The 23,720-nt window shown below is 39.7% G+C and overlaps 1 protein-coding gene across 1 annotated transcript in view; it reads right to left on the bottom strand.

The window, feature by feature from the left end:
- Window positions 1–23,720, bottom strand: part of IKZF3 (IKAROS family zinc finger 3) — a 74,127-nt gene that overhangs the window by 37,521 nt on the left and 12,886 nt on the right. Inside the window, exons 2-3 of the mRNA XM_037492146.2 lie at window positions 12,529–12,582; window positions 10,219–10,320 (exon numbers count right to left, since the gene is read on the bottom strand). Of these exons, the coding sequence (XP_037348043.1) occupies window positions 10,219–10,320; window positions 12,529–12,582 (156 nt within the window). The remainder of the gene's footprint in view (window positions 1–10,218; window positions 10,321–12,528; window positions 12,583–23,720) is intronic.

Consider the following 23,720-nt stretch of genomic DNA (forward strand, 5'->3'; position numbering starts at 1 on the left):
CCAGCGCTCAACTGCTACGCCACCGGGGAGGCCCTATAGTAGGCCTTTAAATGGCTTACTCAGGCTAAAATTGAAGGCTCCTCTGTGTTATACTTTATATACTACACATAGCAGTAAATGGTCTTTAAATCTTTTGCTCAAACACCTTCAAAAGAATTTTGAAAATTTATGTTTCTCCCTGATACACAGTGGAGTGGACATTAAGTAGATATTAAGCTAACACCTACAATTTTTCATCATAATTAAAATTTTTAACAGAAATAAACCTTGTTTATTGTAAATATTGATGGCTTAAACTGTTATTGCACCCTTTCAAATGTAACTAGTAGGACCTAAGCATTAATGATTTGATTTACTCCATCATAAATTAAAAAAACACATGAACAGCTTTTAAAAAAATAAATCAGAAATATTTTTTTAAAAAATAAATCAGAAATATTCTCCTTGGACTCCTATTTCCATTTACATTCCCCATAGAATTTTATTCTTATGTACTACTATTTTATATTTGAGTCTTCTATTCTATTGCTCATCCTATCATATGTCTCTGCAACAACAACAGCAGTATTTACATATAAATAAAACTTATTGTTACCACGAAGTGCTATGTGTTAAAAAAAAATTTCTTCTGGATTCACTTATCATTACAATTACTAGCAGACAAATTATTGAAACAATATAGGATATTGCAAATCTTGATTAATAATGATTAAATGTGAAAAGTAAAATTTGTTAGGAAAACATCTCAAAGAGATGGATGGATAGGGATGCATTTATGAAAGTTTGATTAAAGAAATCAGCCGGTTGCCCCTCTGTTTGGTGTCCTGAAGTACTTGTACCTTACGGGGAAAGAAATAATATTTAGGTAAGAAGGTCTAAGAGATGAGCCTTTCTTTTATAAAGTGCAGGATCATTGTGAAGGGGAGATGGCAAAGGGCCTCAGAGACAGCAGCTTTACAGGGCAGGTCAGTTTTAGGAAAGAGAACATCCTGGAGTTGAAGACTGACTATCTGAGCATCATCCACAGCCATGTAACCCTTGGAAAGTTCCCAGACCCTAGTTTGAAGAACACTGCTAATAAGGACCCTATTGCCAAAACATGCTCTTCTTCATGTTATCAAGCAGCAGTTATGTACTCAGCACTGAGCCATCAAAGGATGAATGGACAAAGGGAGGGTTAGACAGAAAGGCAGAATGAGAAAATGATCAATACTGAACATCTACTGTATATCCCAAAGTTCAGCATAAAAGAGAGACAATAAAGCACAGTAAGACTCTCTGCCACAACGCCTTATTATAAATGTGGAGATAATAAGACCAGTGATTGCCTCCAACTGGCCACTCTTTCTCCCTTCTGTGACAGAAGCAAGATAAAAATCTTGTTAAGGGACTAGGTAGGACATAGGGACTTTTAAGTTTTATATGGTCAGTTGTGTCTAAATGTCACTGTTGTTATTTTGTGTTTTTTGTAACAGTATCTACCAAAACTCCCCTACCTCTCCTTAACTTTCCTATAATGTAGCTTCACAATACTTTAAAGCTAGAATTTCTGGATGCTACACCATGTCATCAAGAGCTCTCATGCACTCTTCTCATCTCCCCACACTATCTCCTTTATGCTAATTACAAAAAAAAGGCCCCTTTGGGATGACAAATTATGAAAAACGATGACCTAGTGAGCCAGAAGGATTTCATTCAGTGCTCAGACCTGTGGTGTGCTGGGAAATGCTTAAATACCAATTCAGAGTGGGGGAAGGGCTTATTCGTAGCACTTGCTGATGCCAGTGGTTTAAATACCATGCCATTTCAAGCTACCAACTCCAAGGCAGCCAACTCACAAAATTCCTGAAAATGTAACAAGCAATTCTGAGCTGACTGGGGCACACCCCTGAGACTCTTATTTATCCCTCAGCAGGTCACCAAACACCAGGGTGCACATGGCCCAGGTCACACACTAAACTCAGCCTGAGCAGCTGAACTCACTTGGCAAGAAAAGATGCTCTGAGAGTTAGCAGGCACATACGGGTGTTTCTCACACACTGCCAACCAACTGGACTGGGATCTACATTCTGTTTCATGAGCCTCTTGCTCTTGCTCCCAGGAGGCACCAGCACTACTGCTCCACAGTTAAAGAAAAGCAAAAGAAAGAGGGAAGAGTCTCTAGGACACACTAAGGAACCATTACATCTGTCCTTTCCTCTTCTGCAGGTGTCAAATACCTTCTTTTGTGTTCTTTTGAACTCACTGTGATCTACAGCTCCGTTTAAAAAAAAAATCCAGAGAAGTTTTTTGTTACAAAGATTCAAGGAGGGAGGGGGTGCCTGGGTTTTATCACCAACAGAACTTACCCACTTGATACAGTGGAACTGTAAGCCTCCCTGCCCTTGGTGAACGCTGCCAGAAATCCCCTGTGAGTGAACTAATGCAGCAAAACACTGCTGATTTTGTAAGATAACCCTGCATCCCATGAGCAACAGGTCTTCATTTGGGTTTGAGAGATGTAATATTTTGATAATAAAAAAAAAGGCACTTCCTTTTGAAGCATCTATTTGCGTGTGCTGAGCAGGACCGCTGGAACCTCAGTGAGCACCCAGGCGAGGCTGACTTGGTCTCTCCCAGCTCACTCCAGCCATAGCCCCCTCCTTCACACATCTAAATGTAGCAGTAATTAGCATCCATGAACCACAAATGTGGCTTGGTTCCCTCCCCCCCCAACCCTCTTCAGAAGCATCAAAGTAGTTTGTATTTCTCATAAGTGCAAGAAAGTTGTACGCCTCAAAAGAGACTGAGACTGCCTGAACAGCTACTGAAGGACCCCCCCTCCACACCCCCTACCCCACCCCAGGTGAGCAGCAAGACCTCCTAGGGGAGGGGACAATGATTTTTTTTTCCCCAGCAAACTTTTTTTTTTTTTTATAATTTTTTTTTAAGATTTATTTATTTACACAAGCACTGGGTACAGTCAGAAGCGCGGGAGGGTGAGAGAATTCACCAGAGCCAGAGCGGGGAGCAGAGCAGGCAGAAGGAGCGAAGTACACTGCTGAGGGGAGCAGCGGGCGGCAGGAGAGGTCTGCGCGCCATGTGGGACCCTCCTCTGGTGGCCGGGGAGCAGCCGGGGATCGAACTGGCTTCGGCAGAGGCCGCGGGCAGCTTCGCAACCCAGCGCTCAACCGCTGCGCCACCGGGGAGGCCCTCCCCAGCAAACTTTCTAATGAACATGCTTATCTTTGATCTAAGCACCACACAAAGTGTCCCGATATTGAAACATTAAGGCCTTTCAAAAAAAGATCAAGTTTAGCTTTTCCCATGGAATCAGGCATGGCACTAACTCTCAGACACAGAAGTAATTAAGTAAGCGAATGATCACCACTGTACAATCCATTGAAAAGGAATCTATTTCATGATGAGTAGCAGGTCTATGACATATTCATTTGTAGATTTGGAAGACCATGGAATAAGTGTATTGAGGTGCTCCCCCCAGAATTCATGTCTGCCAGGGACATCATAATGTGACTTTTTGAAAATAGGGTCACTGTAGATGTCACTGGTGAAGATGAGGTCACACTGGTTTAAGGGTGGACCCTTCATCCAATGACTGGTGTCCTTATAAGACAAGGAGAAGGCGTGAAAGGCACACCTGGAAGAAGCTACAAGAGCACAGTCACGCTGCAGCAGCAAGGATCCCCAGCAAGGGCCAGGAGCCTCCAGGAGCCAGAAAGAGGCAAGGAAGTCGTCTTCCTTAGTGTCTTTAGAGGGAGTCTGGTCATGCTAATACCTTGATTTGCAATTTCTAGAATAAATTTCTGTTGTTTTAAGCCACCCAGGTTATGGTAATTTGTTACAGAAGCTCTGGGAAACTAATACAAAGGGTAAGCATGCATGCAACTCAGGCAGATTAACAGCTGATGCTGATGGTGGTTAGGGATGGATCATGCAGTTGTGCACTTTGCCCCATGGCAGCTCCAGAACATGGTCCCGGTAAAGGCAGAGATGGCAGTTGTTAAGGGGCTCTTGGAAAATGGTGGCCAGCAACATGTTCCATGCAGGCAGTGAGTAACCAAATTTACACTCCTGAATTATTCAAAGAAGAAAAACGCCACCAGCCTATGCAAGTGGATGACAATATTCTGCTCAATACATACCTGCTAGTAACTAAATCTTTCCTTCTGTATTTCCAATGGGAAATGGCAAAGATGAGGACTGAAACAAAAAGCTGTGAGGTTCTACCTCGGTCCTTCTGCCCTAAACTGCATTTCTCTTCTACAGGGTCTTGCTGGGAGATATTCCACCATCTCCTGTTTCATCTCCACCTAGTTACAGCACTGGGTACACACCATTAAGCACATCTTGCCTCTAGCCCTTATGTTCACAGGCTTTTACTTTATTGTGTTTCTCTGTGAACACAGGCCAGGTAAGCAACATATCTTATGGCATGTTATAAATATTGTTTTCACATCTGCTTTTGACATTAGGTATCTCAATGCCATTTTAGATCCAATGGGAAAGTCCCAATGTCTCTGGATCAGTGAGGAGCTAGTGATACTTCCAGCACTCATCTGACCAAAACAGAAATAAGACATGGGGATACCTGGGGTTACTTCCTACTGCTTGAGATTTGACAACAGTTGCAGTTAGTCACCACCAAGAAGAAAAATAATAACAGGAATAAATGAGTGTGTTGGAGAAAGAACTCTGAATCCCTTCATCTCTTGTGCTTTTCAATTCAGGTCTTGTATCACTTCACACGTAGGTATTTTTATGTGTTTCGTGTTTTATTTTATATATATTATTGAGGTGGCCTTGGTTTATAACATTAAAGTTTCAGGTGTACAATACTATAACTCAGTATCTTTATATACTACAGCATTCTCCATAGGTAGGTAATTCTAGAACGATGTCACTGTGGGCTACTAGGACTCTTTCTCAACATTTCTGTAATGTAATGGGCTGAAAATTGGTCAGGCGCAATTCTCCAGAGAGACTATAAACAAGTACTAATCAAACACCCTCCAAACCCCAGCTCTAACACTATACTCAGGGAAGCTGCCATAGTGCAAGTAGGCCTCACGGAGAAAAGAAACCTGAGTTGATGTACAGATCTCCAGTGCATTAGTCTACTAGATTCAAATCCTCAGGAAGAAAGGAGGATACAACTAACTGGCCATACAACATTCAATCCACATAAGGTTTTATTGGTGACTAATTAATTTATGTAAATTGTCATGCTATAAAGCTATATGTGTATGACAAACATTACATATGTGTGTATATATCTTATATAACACATACATATAGCTGTCACATGTTTTTAGCTAAAAAAAATAGTGTTAGACTCCCCATTGAGGCTTTTTTCTTTTATTAATTCAAAAAAAATTTTTTACATTGTTTTTCATTTTTGTACAGTATTTGATTTCACTCCTCAGGGGAGTCCCCATAAATATCCCATTGAGGCTTTTTTGAAATTTTTCTATGAATGTTGTTCCTTTCAAGAATCAAAGCTTTCTTAACTCACTACACAATAAATGTACACACTAGGCCAGGAGTCAGCAAACTATGGTTCACAGGCCAACTCTGACCCAATGCTTATTTTCGTAAATAAATTTACAGACGGTCTCCCTCCACTTCAGATGCTTTGACTTCTGATTTTTGCCTTTACTATGGTGGGAAGCAATATGCATTTGATAGAAATCACGTTACCAGTTTTGAATCTTGCTCTTTTCCCAGTCTAGCAATACTGATGGAGAGCAGTAGCTTCCCGTCAGCCATGCACTCACCAGATAAACAACTGGCACTCTCCAGACTGTTTTTCTCTTTCAGTACAGTTTTCAATAAATTAGATGAGATATTCAACACCTTATTATAAAATAGGCTTTAGATGATTTTGCCCAATTACAGGCTAATGTAAGTGTTTAGGACACATTCAAGGCAGGCTAGGTTAAGCCAGGGTGTCCAGGAGGCTAGATGTATTTCAACTATTTTCAATTTACCATATTTTCAATTTACAGTAGGGTGAGGTTATCAGGACACACACCCATGATAAGTGAGGGAAGATCTTTGCTGGCACCCAGCCGCACCCGCTCAAGCCCGTATCTTCTATGGCTACTGTACTCCAGCAGCAGGGCTGAGGAGCTGCAGTAGAAATAGAACAACCCATAAAGCCTAAGACATTTGCTGTCTCACCCTTTATAGGAAAAGTCTGCCAACTCTTGCACTAGGATCCTAGGAATATGTTGTTAAAAAATGATCAGAGTATCTGTGAGGTGGGAAACTGATATGTTAAATGTTACACCTTTTTAAATGTTAATACCTTTTAAGTCTTTGCCAAATAATAATTTTTTTTCTCAAACAACAATTCTAGTTGGGGAAAGACATTTTCTCTTAAAAATTTAGTCTGTCTTTCCACAAGAGAAAAATTGAATATTTCTGAATATTCTATCAGAGTCTGAAATTTTGTATGGAACTATTTCCTAAGAGCTGGAAACTTAGATAACATCTCTTTTCTTTAATATGTAAATTATACAATACATGATTGCAATTATTCTGAATTTAAAACATCCCAAGGCAGGTCTTAGTTTCTGTAATTTTCAGAGGATATTTTAAAAATGTTTCCGTTGAACTAAATATGCTTTAAAATTGTTTACAATCATTCCTATATTAAATATGTTACATGAGCTAAATTTTCTAATTGCTTTTAAATGTATAATCCTAGTTTTTTTTTTTTTAGAGGCATGTTTTATTTATTTGTTTGTTTGTTTTGTTTATAAATGCACTGGGTACAGTCAGAAGCGCGGGAGGGTGAGAGAATTCACCAGAGCCAGAGCGGGGAACAGAGCGGGCAGAAGGACCGAAGTATACTGCTGAGGGGAGCAGCGGGCGGCAGGAGAGGTCTGCACGCCATGTGGGACCCTCCTTCGGTGGCCGGGGAGCAGCTGGGGATCGAACCGGCAACTCAGAGGCCGCGGGCAGCTTCGCAACCCAGCGCTCAACCGCTGCGCCACCAGGGAGGCCCCCTAATCCTAGTTTTGATGTTTTGAAGCTGTGTATTTGAGGAGTGACTCATTATTCAACTGGAATATCTTCTCTCAGGCAATGCTATTTTCCAATTCTATTATTTAATAATTTTGCAGGTATAACTTGCACATCCTGACGATATATCATTTTAAAAAGCAGGGCCCTGGTCATAACCCTTTCCAACGGTATATGACCCAGATTACGTGTCAACATTAGTAGTATCATAGTTAGTTTGTACAACAGTACAACAGTTATAAAATAATGAATTAATGTTTTAAAACTAAAGTTAGCCTATTCCTTTCTTTATGAGTCAGGTTCTTTCCCAAATTATTTAGATCGATCATATCTTCTAGTCTCTGCAAGAACTGCATGACACTCCCAGATCCCTAGCACCCAAGAAACACACACAGATGCCCCATTAATTCATGCACATAGGTAAGGAGATAGACGTGGCCTACACAGCTACAGCAGTCCACGGTGACCGCAAACGAGTGGAGCAGAGACAGAACCTCTTCCCCTTGAAAGTACTTGTGGAGGGGGGTCAAAATGCAGAGCCCTGCCACCTACAGTATGGATTCCCAGAGGCATGCTGCACCAAACAGCATTAAAGAGAAAATGACAGGACCAAGATGGAAATGCTTGTGCCAAGCTCACCAGGACTTAAACTCTAACTGAACTTTAGATTCAGCTTCCCTGGGGAATGTAGTCCTAAGTGGCCAGCATGGAATTTTCTGGTGAGCACCAATGAGGTGATCTTTTCCATTCTCCAAAGGAGGATGAGATAATCTGCTACACAAGCCTCTTTTCACTCCCCATGAGTAGGTTATCTAAGCCTGAAATCGTTCCCCCTTCCTTTGTCTTTTCCTCCCTGCCTCTGAAACCTTTGGTTCTTGTACAGCTTTTCAGAGACTCTTCCCACCTGCTAGATGAGATGCTGCCCAATCTGAATCATTCAATGAAGCCCATTAGAGTTTTAAAATTGCCTCAGTTGAAGTTCTGTTATTTAACATGAGTTTTTAGAATATTTGTTTTCAATTCCTATTGTTGGATGGAAATTGTTTTCTTGTTTATGTTTGAGTATTTAACTCTTTTTCTCCCTTAATGACCTGAACACATAAAACTCACAGGCTTACTTCTGAACCCACAACAAATTCTAACATAAATTATACATTCCCAGATCAAAAATTGTATCATTTCAAACATAAACTGTCAGGCATTACCCACCAGAATGCAGAAAAATGAGAGCTAAAGGCATGGTTATCATTCGCCTCATTCTGAGTCTAACTCCATGAATGACACCTTCAAGAAGTTGCATGAAGCTTGTAGAACACCATATGCCTTTCCTCAGCACAAATGACCACATCCTGTGCCAGGCAGCATTTTTCAGTCGTTGTGGTTAAGAACGGGTACAAATTAATGTATAGTTAGGCAGAGCTGGAATGTTAGTTGAAGCTGTGATTTGAATCTCAGAAGTTTTAGATATAGAACACTATTTCCTGATCCCTTAAGAATCTGACAAAAGCGCCCGAGGAATTATTTTTTTTTCTTTTTATTTTCTTCCTTTAAGAAACACACACACACACATATTAACCTAAAGTGTTCATTTAGTCACTTACTCAACAAATATTTATTGCACACCTACTGTGGGCTAGGTGCTATTCCAGGTACTGCAAATACCCAGCAGTAAAAAAGACAGTCCAAGAACCTGGCTCATGGAGGGAGAGACACAATCAACAAAAATCCAAAATTACCCCTGGTAAGTGCCACGCAGAAAATTTAAATAGGATCCTGTGTTAAAATAGTGACTGGGTTGTCAGGGAGTCTCTGAAGAAATGATATCTAAGATCAGATATGAGCAACATTCCTAGAGCAACAGTGATCAGATATATCTACGTCAAAGTCAGTATTAAATGTGCGCAACATTAGTATCAAATATAATGCTCAAAATTCACAAAAATGTCCGCAAGTATACTATAAGTTAACAAAGAAATATAGACTGCCTTTGGACATTAGGATAGGGGTGGGTTTTTCTTTTTCCTTTATATGTCTATGAAGTTTCCACATTGGTAGTTTTTGTCCCCAGGTCCTCACAGAATTCCTAAAACCCATGGAACTTCTCCAGAGGTTAGTGTCATTTGTTATTCATACAAATCCCCTTCAACTGATTTTATGCTAATGAAGTGACTTAGATTGGGGCCCCCAGAGCCTCAGGATAGGCTGGTCTCCAGAAAGACCAAATGATTTGCGGGTGAGAGCTTTAAGCCCCACCCACTGACCTTTGGGGAGGGAGGAGGAACCAGAGCTTGAGTTCTAATAAAAACCCTTGAAGAGAGCGATTCAGAGAGCTTCTTGTGGGTGAACACTGTGATCCCAGGAGAGAGGAGGGCGGCGTGCCCAGAGCGAACAGGGAAGCCCTGCGTCCCCATCCCTGCACCTTGCTCTGTGCATCTCTTCCATTTGGTTGTTTCTAGGTTGTGTCTTTTATAATGAACTGCTAGTGGTGAATAAACTGCTTTCTTAGGTTTTCTGAGTCATTCTAGCAAATCAGTGAACCAGAGGGGGAGTCCCCTGTGGGAAACCTGGAATCTGTAGCCAGAGTGGCTAGAAGTACAGGTAACCTGAGGTGGGGACACAGTACGTTCAACTGGTGTCTGAAGTGAGGGAAGGCTTGCGGGACTCAGCCTGAACCTGCGGGTCCGGTGCTGACTCCAGGCGTTAGTTAGTACCACAATAGAAATGCATTGTTGGGCACCCAGTCAGTATCTGGAGAATCGGAGAATTGGCAACTGGTGTTGGAAAACACCCCAAACTCTCTATAAGAACATGTATTATTTGGGGGAGGTGGGAAAAGGAGGAAATGGGGTCAAAATAAGTGGGTTGCAATTGTATGAGGAATATGAAAATAAAATTGAAAAAAATTTGGAACAAACTCAAAAAAAAATTCAAAAAAAAAAGAACATGTATTATTTTTACAACAGAAAAGAGTAAAATAAGCATTATTTTTTAAATGAAGTTAGTATAACCTGAACATTGAACACCTTAAATTCTTAAAATTTGTAGATATCCTATAGTGAGTTATTAAATGTAGATATCTGTAAAGTGAACAAAGTTGTATTACTCCCAATTCAACTCACAAGTGCAACTTTTCCTAATTTGCTTCAACCGCATCTACAACCATTGGCTTTTAGTCTGTACATTATGACTCACCTCCCATATCCTCATCTTCATTGGCTGGGCCTTCTGCACTGTCCACATTTTCGATTTCATGAGGTTTGGTTAAGTCATAGTCATTCACAATCACTGGACCTTCTAGAAGATAAAAAAAAATTTAATTATTCAGTTAACTTGAAAGGACTGTTATAAACATGTAAGTAAACTCCCATTTCAGCTTCATGCAACCCTTTGTGATAGTGTCCTTTTCACATATACACCAAGTGGGATAAATGTGCCAACTCCTGAGGTTTAGAAATATGCCCAGGGTCATGAACCTTTCCATTAGACATGATTTTCTGGAATAGTTCTTTCACCTGAATTAAAATGTACTCAAGTTTCATCTGGACAGCAGTTTTCTCTCCTCTAGTATGTCCCACAATATTCAGTAGGATGCAAAAGTTGTCTATAAATAAAAAGTACTAGTATTTAGTATTTAGTGATTAGAAATAGTGAGCCTGAAAATACTGGCAAAACCCAGTTTGGAAAGATGCTTTCCTGGGAGGAAGCCTGTAAGCTTCAGTATATTAAATCTTATTTTCCCTTTCTGTTCACATTATGTATGTGACTCCGTGGAGAACATATTGGCTCCCAAGTTCTTTTATTTCTCCAGGCATTCTGGAGTACCAACAAAATTACAGATATGAATAAGACATAATTCCTACACTCAAGGAGTTTATACTTAGCAGATATTAGATAAGACAAGCTCACAATTATAATGCAAGACTCGGACAAGAGATCGCACAAGTCTATAATGTTGACTTGGACAAGAGATTAAGGGAAAAATAAAGTGTCATGGGAGGAGTTTATAATAAAAGGGTGTAGACAAAATAAAAGCGTGTTCACATAAATAGCAAACTTGTTAAAAGTCAAGCTTGTGGTGGCGCACAGACCTCTCCTGCCGCCCGCTGCCCCTCAGCAGTGTACCCTGGTCCCTCTGCCTGCTCTGCTCCCCCCTCTGGCTCTGGTGGATTCTCTCACCCTCCCGCGCTTCTGACTGTACCCAGCGCTTGTATAAATAAATAAACAAATAAATAAATAAATATTTTAAAAAAAAACTAAAAAAAAAAAAGTCAAGCTTGTGGAAATGTGATTTTGTACCATATACACTGACAGCATTGGAAGAGAAGAGGAACAACATAACGAATTATTTCACAGATAAGCATGGTAGCTTAACAAAAAGATGGTAACAAAAGACATGGACTGAAAAATTATACATTTGACATTCTCAATCTTCAAAAAATTATTTACTGAGTACCAACTACATGCAACAAACAAAACATGGAATCCTGTGACATTTAAGCTGGGCTGGAGACTAGGAGACACTCAGAAGTGGTGTTTCTGTCGGCAACAGTCATGACTGAACGCCTGAAGTAGGACTTCCATTAGAATGGGGGGGTAAAATGGAAACATATTTCATTAAATCCATGACTAAGAGGTCCTGACAAGGTGATCATAATGGACTCATGTTTTGATTTATAAATAGGCCAAGTTTCTAATTTCTGTATTTTGCAACATATACTCTGAGAGTGATGTAACTCACTCTATATAACTGTTACATCTAACTCCAAGGCACTGTTCTAAACAGTGGTTCGCTTTTCTCAAACCTGACTAACACAAAGGGCATACCTGAAACTAAAATGAGTTACAGGTTCAATAAAAACATGAAGCTACAACTCACATTAACACAAAAAGGTACTTTAGTGGTAAATTTTATAACATTAGTTTTGACTAAATCAAAGTGAGTTAACCAATGGAGAAAACATAGAAGTTATTTTAAGGAAATAATTTTTTTAATGTTTATAATTTATTATGGAGCAGGGGTCAGCGGACTATGGCCTGAAGGCTGAATCTAACCATGGCCTATTTTGGTTTGAACCCAGGAGGTAGAAATGGTTTTTACAGTTTTAAAGTGTTATAAAAACCATAAAAAGGACTATGCAACAGAGCCCTATGTGGCCCACTAAGTCTAAAATATTTACTATTTGGCCCTTTACTGACCACTGTTTTAGAGTGAAAATCATTCAAAAACAAGCCACTCTATTATTCAACCAAACTGTCTTCATTAAACTAATCAATTGAAAACATTTTAAAAATATTTTTAAAAACAACAGTGACCAAAATTAGGTGGAGTGTAGTTTGGCTCTATGATGCCAAAGAGTTTATATGATCGAAATGGGTGAGTTCTTTTTGCACCGGGAAGAGACAACCACATTCCCATAGCATTTTTTCTGCAATCAGGATATTTCCTTTTCTTTGATAATTGCAGCAAAGGTATATTTCTAGAGAAAGAAGACTTGACGTTACCTGTGGCCACTGACTGCTCCTGAGTGCTTTTCAATTCCACGTTTGGTTTTATATCTGAAAAGAAAAGAATTGTAAATGTTAGCTACTTAAACTTTTTCAGATTTGAGCATTCCAAATTTAGCAAGGAAACCATTTTGAAAGACTTTGCAGCAAATTTCCTCTTTAGACGACTATTCTTTTTCCATAGCCTCCCTAAAAACTGACCCAGGGAGAATAAAAGGAATTATCTACAGAGTAATTGTATCTTAAAAGTTTAAATTAAGAGGAAAGAGGGCCTCCCCGGTGACGCAGCGCCAGTTCGATCCCCAGCTGCTCCCTGGCCACCGGAGGAGGGTCCCACACGGAGCACAGACCTCTCCTGCCGCCCGCTGCTCCCCTCAGCAGTGTACTTCAGTCCTTCTGCCTGCTCTGCTCCCCACTCTGGCTCTGGTGAATTCTCTCATCCTCCCATGCTTCTGACTGTACCCAGTGCTTGTATAAATAAATAAATAAATAAATAATCTTTAAAATAAATAAATAAATAAATAAAGAGGAAAGAATTAGCACTTTGTATTTACCTACATAGTTAACATTTCTGGTGTTTTTCTTTTTTTAATTATTTTTGACTGAGATAATATTGGGGTGCCCCCATCAGATATTACCACCAGAGTGCACCCACCACCAACTCACCCACATTCTGCCACCATAGACCATTGTGTTCCCTTCCCTGTGTTCTTGCCCTCCCCTCCCCTCCTCCTACTCTCTTAATGGTGCTTTTCATTTTCTCATGAACACCTGAGTTCCCTCTGGTATCATCTCTCTTCAGGCTAAAGAGCTTCCTTTAGCAATTTTATTTATTCATTTATTTATTTAAAAGATTTATTTATTTATGCATACAAGAGCTGGGGTACAGGCCAGAGGTGTGGAGGGTGAGAGGATTCACCAGCGACAGAGTGGGGAACAGAACAGGCAGATCTACTGAAATACACTGCTGAGGGGAGCAGCAGGTGAGACAGGAGAGGTCTGCTGCGCCATGTGGGTAGCACCCTGGCTGTCCAGGAATCGAACTTGTGCTCCAGTGGCTGCAGATAGTTTCATAGGTTGTGTCTTAACCCTTGTGCCACCAGGGAGGCCCTCCTTTAGCAATTTTAGTACTGGGTGACAACTTTGCTTAGTTTTCACTTATTTGGAAATATCTTTATTTTGTCAATTTTAAGGGCTATTGTTACTTGATAGAGAATTCTGGATTGACAGCTATCTTCCAGTACTTTAAAGATGGCATTTCAGGGCCTCCCCAGTGGCTCAGTGGTTGAGCGCTGGGTTGCAAAGCTGCCCGCAACCTCTGCGGCGCAGGTTCGATCCCCGGCTGCTCCCCGGCCACCGGAGGAGGGTCCCACATGGCGCGCAGACCTCTCCTGCCGCCCACTGCTCCCCTCAGCAGTGTACTTCGGTCCTTCTACCTGCTCTGCTCCCCGCTCTGGCTCTGGTGAATTCTCTCACCCTCCCGCGCTTCTGACTGTACCCAGCGCTTGTATGTATAAATAAATAATAAACAAACAAATAAATAAATAAATAAACTCCAGGCTTTAGTTAGTACCACAATAGAAATGCATTGTTGCCTCTTTATAAAAAAAAAAAAAGATGGCATTTCAGTATTTTCTAGCCTCTATTGCTTCTGATGGGAAGTCAGAGATTTTTCTGTATTGTTGTTTTCTATTATATTTTATTTCTCTGAATGCTTTCAACATTTTCTCTACTTCGGTTCAGCAGTTAGAGTAAGATATGCTTAGGTGTGATTTTAGTTGAATTTATTCTACTTGGGTTCACTGAACTTCTTATCTATAAAACTAAGTTTTTCACCAAATGTGAGAAATGTTTAGCCATTATTTCTTCAAATACTTTTTCTGCTCTATTCTCTTTCTACTTTCATTCTAGGATTTCAATTATATGTCTATTAGACTTCACAGTTCCCTAACACTTTGTTCTTTCCCCACTTAATGTTTTTCTCTCTCGTTTGGATTGAATAATTTCATTGACATATCTTCAAACCTACTTACTCTTTCTTCTGACATCTTAATTTTTTTAATTTAATTTTTTAATTTTTTAATATATTTTTTACATCAGTGTTCATTTTTTTAAATATGTGTTGCTCTTTTTTTTTTAAAGATTTATTCATTTATTTATACAAGCACTGGGTACAGCCAGAAGCGTGGGAGGGTGAGAGAATTCACCAGAGCCAGAGTGGGGAACAGACAGGCAGACTGACGAAACACACTGCTGAGGGGAGCAGCAGGTGGCAGGAGAGGTCTGCGTGCCATGTGGGACCCTTGCCTGGCAGCCGGGGATCGAACTGGTGCTTCAGAGGCTGCGGGCAGCTTCGCAGCCCAGCGCTCAACTGCTGCGCCACCGGGGAGGCCCCCCAGTGTTCATTTTTAAATAATGTTTGCTTCCCCCCACTCAGGTGTAGTCCCCACAGAATTTCCTTCACTAATGCATGCGTGGACCATCCCACAGTCCCCTGTGGTCCTCCCTCCCTCTCTCTGATCCCTCTCACTCCTCCTCCCCTGCAGGATGTCTCTGGTTTGTAATTGTCTGTTTGTTTTTGTTTTTTGTGTTGTGTTGTGTTTTGTATTGTAATTGATTTTTTCCCCTGACTGACATCTTAAGTTGTTAAGCTTGTCCAATGAGTTTTCTATTAGATATTATAGCTTTTAGTTCCAGAATTTCCATTTTGTTCTTTAGTTTTTCAACTGAGATTTGTTAGTTCTTCACAGAATTTTTTTCTTTACATCTTAGAGTGTAATTATTATAGTTGTTTAAGATCCCTGTTCTTTCTGTTCCAATAGCTATGACATCTTGGGATCAATCATGATGAATTTCTTTCTCTCTTTAATATGTGTCACATTTTCCTGCTTCTTCATATGACCAAATACTTTTGGATTATTAATTCTGGCATTGTAAATAACATGTTACAGCATTTCTGGATTCTGTTATGTTCCTCTGAAGAATACAGATGTCTTTCTTTGTTTATTTTACCTTTTAAAGCATGAAGTTAATTTGCTGAGACTCAAACTCAAATTCTATCTCACCTGTAATGGGCAGCAGCTAAGGTAACCAAATATCTCAGTGTGCCTGGTATTGAGGAGTTTTCCAGACCACAGAACTTTTAACACTCCAGAGGAACCGAGACAAATTATCACCCTTGCAGAAGCATAAATCTCTGTCAGTTATTTTGGCCTCAGATGGGCTGGTTAGCATAGTTCAAGGATCAGCTAAACATTTGGATCAGCCAGAGAATTTATACATGATAAAGCCCTCTGTTCCTTTCCCATTCCTGGACCCCACTCCCTCTTATTTCTCAGCTGTTAAGGTTGCTATGTTGTTGTTGTTGTTTTTAAAGATTTATTTATTTATACATAGAAGAGCTGGGGTACAGGGCAGAGGTGTGGGGGGTGAGAGGATTCACCAAAGACAGAGAGGGGAACAGGACAGGCAGACTAACTGAAACACTGCTGAGGGTAGCAGTGGATGAGTCAGGAGAGGTCTGCAGCACATGTGGGTTGCTCCCTGCCCAGGGATCAAACTCATGCTGCAGCTTTATAGGTTGCATCTTAATCCCCTGCACCACCAGGGAGGCCCTCTGTTGTTGTTCTTAAGACAAAACTATGGGCTATCTGCCAAAGTTTTGGTCACCCTAGGGCCTGCCCTTTAGAAAAAACACACAAAAAAAACTGCAAAAACAAGTTGGTTTTGGTCATTTTTCATTGCCTTTAGGTAACAGATTTTGTTCATATTTTGTCCAGAATCTATAGTTATTATCTGTTGGAAATTTGTTTCAACAGGAGCTGTTCCTCCATAACTAGAAATTGAAACTCTGCTTTGTTCTTTATTATAGTGGTAATCAAATATCTCAAAATATTCAGGATAGTACTTATTTCAAGTATTTGATGTTATAATTTGGTCATATTCCAACTTTTGTTTTGAAAAATACAGCCACTGTACTTGATCTTATCCTAATTTTAAAATTGTAATACATCACTTCTAAGATGTTAGCAGCAAAACATAAAATCAGAGAAAATACATGTTTTAAAAATAAGCAAAGAGGTAGTCTGGTATGGGTTATCAAGATGGAGAAGAGGACTGTTCACGCAAGGAATGGAGTAACCCAGGGCAGACTGCTGGAGACCAACCAGTATGAAGAATGTGCCTACACGGGGTGAGCAATCTGAATGAGGTGAGGGATTCTCCATGGAAGGCAGACAGCATAGGCAGCCAGAGCTTCAGCAGTGTAAGGAGGGCATTCAGCAGGATAACTGTCTGAACTGGAGTGTTGAAGTCTGAAAGGCAGGAAGAGTGTATCCAAGCTAAGGGACAACCTACCACGAGGACTCAGAGCCTGAGCAGAATGAGAAGGACAAGTCTGCATGGAAGTGCTCTGGTGTGGAGTTTCTGAGTCCCAGAAAGTGATTAAAGTACCTGCTTGGGGGTGGAGGGACTGACACATCAGAGCCCAAATAGAGTGAGGAGTCTTTGCCTGGGTGTGGTCCACTGCTCTGGTGTGCAGTTTCTGAGTCCCAGCAAAGTGATTAAAGTACCTGCTTGGGGGCGGAGGGACTGACACATCAGAGCCAAAATATAGTGAGGAGTCTTTGCCTGGGTGTGGTCCACTGCAAAGTGTCAGAAGAGGGCATCCACATGTTAGGGGTAGCCTTGCACGGGGGTGTGAGAGCCTAAGCAGTTGAGAAGACTGTCAAATAGAACAGTGGCCAGGGCACAGGGTGTTAGATCCCCAATGAGGCAAAAAGAGCATTTGTGCTGAGGAGGAGATGGGAGAAGCAATGGATGATTATTTATATAATGGAGGGTTGATAAAATGTATAAATATAATAGGAATAATGAAAGACAGGTTTTTCTGTCAGAGAAGGGAGTTACAAATGTGGAAACCTGTGGTACTGTATAGGAGATGGAGGCGCTGGCATGGTTTTTTCTATATATAAATAGCTGTAAAATGCTGATGTGACTGTGTGTCTATATATATGTATGTCCATTGAGAGCACCTAAGAGCAGTGACACTACAACAGCTTTAGTATCCAGATAACAACTTCCAAATATTCTTCACTTAAAGGAACCCATATCCCTGGAGAAATGGCTGATTTCAGGTCAGGGCAGGGAAAGCACAAGAAGAGTTGGAAACATTTTGTCATGCCAGAAAGTAAAGAGGTGCTCTCAGGTAATGAAAAGAGTAAGTTAGAAGGATGTAGAAACCATCTCGAAAGGGTTTCCACTGGCCAAATCTGGGACAAGAGAGCATGGAAAGGATAATGGTAGTGCTGGATTATAACTTCTGGGGGGGAAAAAAAACCCAACAACACAGAAGTCCATGAGTCCAAACAAAACCAACAACACAGAAGTCCATGAGTCCAAACTGACATTATTAGTAAGTGAATCAATTAAAAGGCTAAAGGCTGGGACTCCCCTGATGGCGCAGCGGTTGATTGGTTGATCGCTGGGCTGAGAAGCTGCCCGCAGCCTCTGCAGTGCCGGTTCAATCCCCGGCTGCGGGCGAGGGTCCCACATGTCGCGATAGACCTCTCTGGCCGCACCCGCTGCTCCCCTCAGCAGTGTGTTTCGTCTGTCTGCCTGTTCAGTTCCCCCTTCTGGCTCTGGTGAATTTTCTCACCCTCCCGCGCTTCTGACTGTACCCAGTGCTTGTATAAATAAATAAATCTTTAAAAAAAAAAAAAGGGCTAAAGGCTAATGGAATATTTATACAGTTTCAAAGTGCTTCTCCCGCAAATGCTACAAAGGTGAAAAGAACAACTATATAGTAGAGAACCTACAGACACAAAATATGTCACATAAATAATGAAAAAACCACAGCATCACTGCTTAATATTCTGCCACATATGTATAAGATTAATCTAAGCATGAGAAAATAAACTCTTCACTGAGGGAGAGCTTACAAAATAACTCTCAAAGGCATCAAGGTCAGGAGCAACTGAGAAGAATCTAGGAGAATGAAGAGACAGGACAACTAAATACAATGTGTGATTCTGTGCTGAATCTTCCCGCAGTAAAGGTTATAGAAACAATTGGAGAAACCAACTGGGGTTTAAGAGTTTACACGGCATAATGTATTAATGGTAATTTCCCAGTTTAGATGACTGTGTTGTGGAGACACGGAAGGGAGGACATACACACTGAACATGCAAACGTGATAGGGCAACGTGTCAGCAACCTACTCTCAAAATTTTCGGAAAAACTCGTTTTTTGTAATGTATTGCAACTTTTCTTTAAGTTCGATAGTATTTAAAAAAATGTAAAGCTAACTGTGAAACTTGTAACTGCACACTAAAGGGATTCTTAGCAGGGAAAAAGAAAAAAGAAAACTAGATCAAAGGTTTCACATGAGCCACCTTCATGTGAAAACATCTTTTAGTTACTGCAAAGCAAATGGTTTTTGATTTGGTGACCTAAAGAGAAAAGGTCCTGGTCCCCTGAACCTTTTCAACCCTCTGACAATGACATTTAAGTAGCTCTTAATATTTTTTCAAGTGACCTTTGTGTACTGCAAATAACAACAGAAGTAACTGAATATAGTTTCTAAGGGAAAAGGAGATTCTGACTAACAGTATTCATAACTTAAAGGAGACATTAAAACTAATTAGGCTACGTGGATGTTCTTCTTAGGAAGAACAGATTGAGGTACATTCACCCTCTTCCCCACTTAAAGAACTTACCACAAAAACGTTACACCCAATAGAGGACAGAGGGTTAAATAATTCCCAACTGAGGGCAAGAAACTTGTTAAATATTTCAGGTGCAGCAAAAACTTCAGTTTTTAAATGAACCATTTAAAAGCCATTTTGTAATTTCTTTACACTAAGTAAAGAAAAAAAAAAGACCTCAAAATGGCTCCATGTGATGGGGTCCACTGGGGCCTTTTTAATGTGCTGGCAGTCAATGTAGCTTTAAAATATTTTCCAAAAGAATATTCTAGAAAGCTAAGGATCCCTCTATTGCTTTTGGTAGAAATAGAATTTCTTGTACTGATACACACACACACACACACACACACACACACACACGGTGCAGTGCTGGAATGCTGTAAGAACTCTGAAGTGGGTTAATTCTGTTGAAATACAAATGCCAATTTTCTGCATCTCTCCTTGAATAGGTAACATCAGGGTCTTTGCATTTACTCTTCCCTCTGACCAGAATGTTTTTCCCCCAGATAACCAACTGGCCCATGAGCTCTCTTAACACAGGTGCTCAAAAGTGACTTTATCAATCAAGCTTTATCAAACTACCCCTCAGAAAATGCCATCCTTTATTGTCACTTTCTTTTTACCATGCTTCATTCTTCTTCAAAAAAATGTGTTCACTGTCAGAATTTTCTAAGTCTGTTCTCCACCCCACCCCCACTAGAATGTAAGTTGAGAACAGGACCGTTGTCTGTTTTTCTTATGGCTGTATGCATCTCAGTTCCTGAAATAGTGCCCACTCATGATAGACACTCAGTGAATATTTGCTGAATGAACACATGAATTTTGTTGACCCTTGTGAACACTTTGGATCAAGGCTCTACAAACTATGGCTTGTCACCTGTTTTTGTATGTCCTGTAAACTAAAAATGGTTTTCACATTTTAAAATGGCTGAAAAACATCAGTAAAATAATCTTTTATGCCACTTGAAAATGTTAAGAAATTCAAATTTCATTGTCCATGAATAAAGTTTTATTGGAATACAGACAAGCCATCCATTTATGTGTTGTCTACCTGTAGGTTACTTTCCTACTAGAGCACCAGAGTTGAGTAGTTACAACAGAGACTAAGGAATCGCGAAGTCTAAAACATTCATCATCTAGTCCTTAACAGAAAAGTTTGCCAAGCTCTGCTCTAGACTTATTACTAATACAGCAGCTACTAGCAGTGATTTAAATTTAAAATAATAAAAGTTAAAAATTTAGTTTCTCTATCATATCAGCAATATTTCAGGTACCCAACAGAACATGAGGCTAGTGAGGACCAGATTGGATAACAAGATAAGGAACATTTCCATCATCTAGCAAAGTTCCACTGGATAGCACTGTACTTGATTTTAGAATAACTCTCTGCTGCTTGGGATACCACTACAAAGTTGTGTGTGTGTGTGTGTGTGTGTGTGTTTTAATAAACACTAAAACTCTGGAACAGGATAAAAGTAAACCAAACAGCCCTCCCTGATGGTGAAAGGGGTGAAGATGCAACTTATGAGGCTACTCACAGCCACTCCAGCACAAGTTCTATCCCAGCCAGGGAGCTACCCACACGGCGCAGCAGACCTCTCCTGACTCACCTGCAGCTCCCCTTAGCAGTGTATTTCAGTATATCTGCCTGTTCTGTTTCCCACTCTGTCTCTGGTGAATCCTCTCACTCCCCGCCCCCCCACACCTCTGGCCTGTACCTCAGTTCTTGTATGCATAAATAAATAAATCTTAAAAAAAATAAAAAATAAAAGTAAACCAAACTATGCATAAAAATGAAATACCAAGCAAAAATTTAAAGGTGTAGTACCAGGAAACATCTTAATAATGACCACTTCCTACCAATATTTCCAAAACTCCTACAAATCTGAAATTTAGGGAAAAGTTGTGGTTTCCATTAATGTAGACTTAAAAGATATAAAGGATCCAGACAGCGCCTTTCATATGAAGCATTTTATAAATTACACAGATTGAAAAATTAACCTGACTTTTCAGAGGGAAAAAAAAAATCCAGATAAATATTTTTAAATGCATTTACAAGTATGTGTACAAATACGTAGTTAGTGGCATGTTTCCATCAGCATTTTTTGGTATCATTAGATAAAACCATTTTTTCTTGTTTTATTTAAAAGCCAAAACTGTAACCTAGCAGAAAACCCTTGTTAGCACTGTTTCATATAGTTTGCCTCTTTCCTTTTCCACAATAACCAAATCTCCTGATATGTCTCAAGGTTCAACCAAATCATTATTTCTTTCCATTGACATTTCACCTCTTGTAAGTAACAAATCTTGTAAAAGGAATATTTTTCCGTTATTGAGATAGATGATGAATATATAGGACTGTAAAAGTTAAAATTTATTCCTTTTCTAGCTTCCCAAAGCACTCTATAAATTCAAGGCTTTCTTAGAAATCTCAGATTGTTTCTACCAGTGTGGAAAACAAGCCTTTCTCACATGCTTACTGAGAGAGGACAATTTCCAACTTGTTTTTATTGCTTCAGCTTCTCTTTTCATTACTAAGATACCATTTAAAAAAATTCACTGGGTGGGAGGGGAAGGATTGGGGTCAGAATGGGGCGTTTGCAATTGTATGGGGGAATATAAAAATAAAATTTATTATAAAAAAAAAATTCACTAGTTAGAATTTTCAAGAGACCATGATTTTATTTTTTTCCAGAGACTCCAGCATTTCACATGCTGCAAAATGAAAAGGAGCAGACTGCAAATAAAGCTTAAATTTGAAAATGCAGGAGTCTGGTTCATTGAGATTGCATTGAAGTTTACAAGGAAGTGTTTTTCAACCCCTTTAACTCTAATATAAATATGAAAAAACCAAACATCCACATTAGTAATGAAATTGTAATCATAGTTCATACCTAAGTGTAAACTTGTCCTTTAATTTGATACTATTTAGTAATTGTCATTTAATTAAGAATACCAGTTAACAACCCCTATGTTCATTGCAGCATTATTTACAATAGCTGAGATTGGAAACAATTTAAGTGCTACTAAGAGATGAATGAATAAAGAAGAGGTGGTATATATACAATAGAATACTCAGCTATTAAAAAAAAAGTGAAATCTTGCCATTTGTGACAACATGGAAGCACCCAGAGGGAATTATGCTAAGTGAAATAAGTCAGACGGAGAAAGACAAATACTATATGAATTCACTCATGTGGAATATAAAGAAACAATGAAATGAACATACAAAAACAAGCTCTTTGGTACAGGGAACAGATTGGTGGTTACCAGAGGGGAAGGCGGTTGGGTATAAAGTGGGCCAACTGTGTGGTGATGGATGAGACTAGACTTTTGGTGGTGAGCATGATGTATGATGTAGTTAGACAGATGTCAAATGACAGTGCTGCACACCTGAAATTTAAGTAGTATTATAAAACCATGCTATTTCGATAAAAATGTATTTTAAAAAGAAAAGAAGAATACCAGCTAACAAAGTTCCACTATTAGTTTCACTGACACATCCCTTGGCTGATGTTCTCCTAGTAGGAACTGTAGCTTGCTGAAGGAGAAAATCCTGCACTGAATTTGCCAGCTGGTAGCAATCCTGGTGCCTGTTAGTGGCCAGAAAGCTATCCCTGAATGTTGACATTCCTCCGTACTTCATAACAGTAAACTGCTCCCCCACCCCTATGCTGCTGCTGATGCTTTACATTTTATCTAAAGTGTAAAATGCACACTTTTCTTTCTTTTTACATTTTAAAAGGACAGGTTTATTAGGAAAAGAAAAGGAGAAGATGCTTACACTGACAGAAGCAAGGCAGCAAGACCTCCACTTTTATTTCTTAACTAAAAGCTTTGAAAACTGACTCACTTACTACAAAAATGTATTCTAAATTGCAACATTAAAAACTTGGAACTACAAATGTGACACAAAAATGATAGCTACTATTGCTGAAAGGCCCTTTACCAAGTATTTTATCACCATCACATGCAGTCACTCCTGGAATCCTGCCACTACAAGAACAGTTTTGTATAATGAAAAATGACCTCTATTACCCGTGGAATTAGAACATTAGAATTGGAGTGGCTACCGCTCCCTTCCCCTCCCTTGACACCTGACCACTGAATTTCCTCCAAGTCCCCTATTTGGGCTGTACAGTCTCTGCTTACACACTTCCAATAATACATTATTTCTTTCCATTTCAGAAAAATTCCTTCTTAAATATATCTTAACCTGAATTTCCTATAATGTCCATTTTAGATCCTAATTCAGCTTTCTGGATATAATGGGATGTTATTATTCGTACGCCAACATTCAGTTCCCTAACCAGGGGTGAGAGCTTTCTTTTGAACCAGAGTTTGTTAGTCTGTAGTCCTCCAAAAATGTGGCATCAAGCACTTAGCCCAATAGTACAAACAGGACTTCACATTATCTCACAGTATTTCTGGAAGATAAATGGGCAATGGCATTTATTATTCTCCCCATGTTACAAACAAAATTTA

The sequence above is a fragment of the Talpa occidentalis genome, unplaced genomic scaffold (genome assembly GCF_014898055.3).
Source record: "Talpa occidentalis isolate TD23 unplaced genomic scaffold, MPIMG_talOcc4v2.1 talOcc4.7, whole genome shotgun sequence".
NCBI lineage: Eukaryota > Metazoa > Chordata > Mammalia > Eulipotyphla > Talpidae > Talpa > Talpa occidentalis.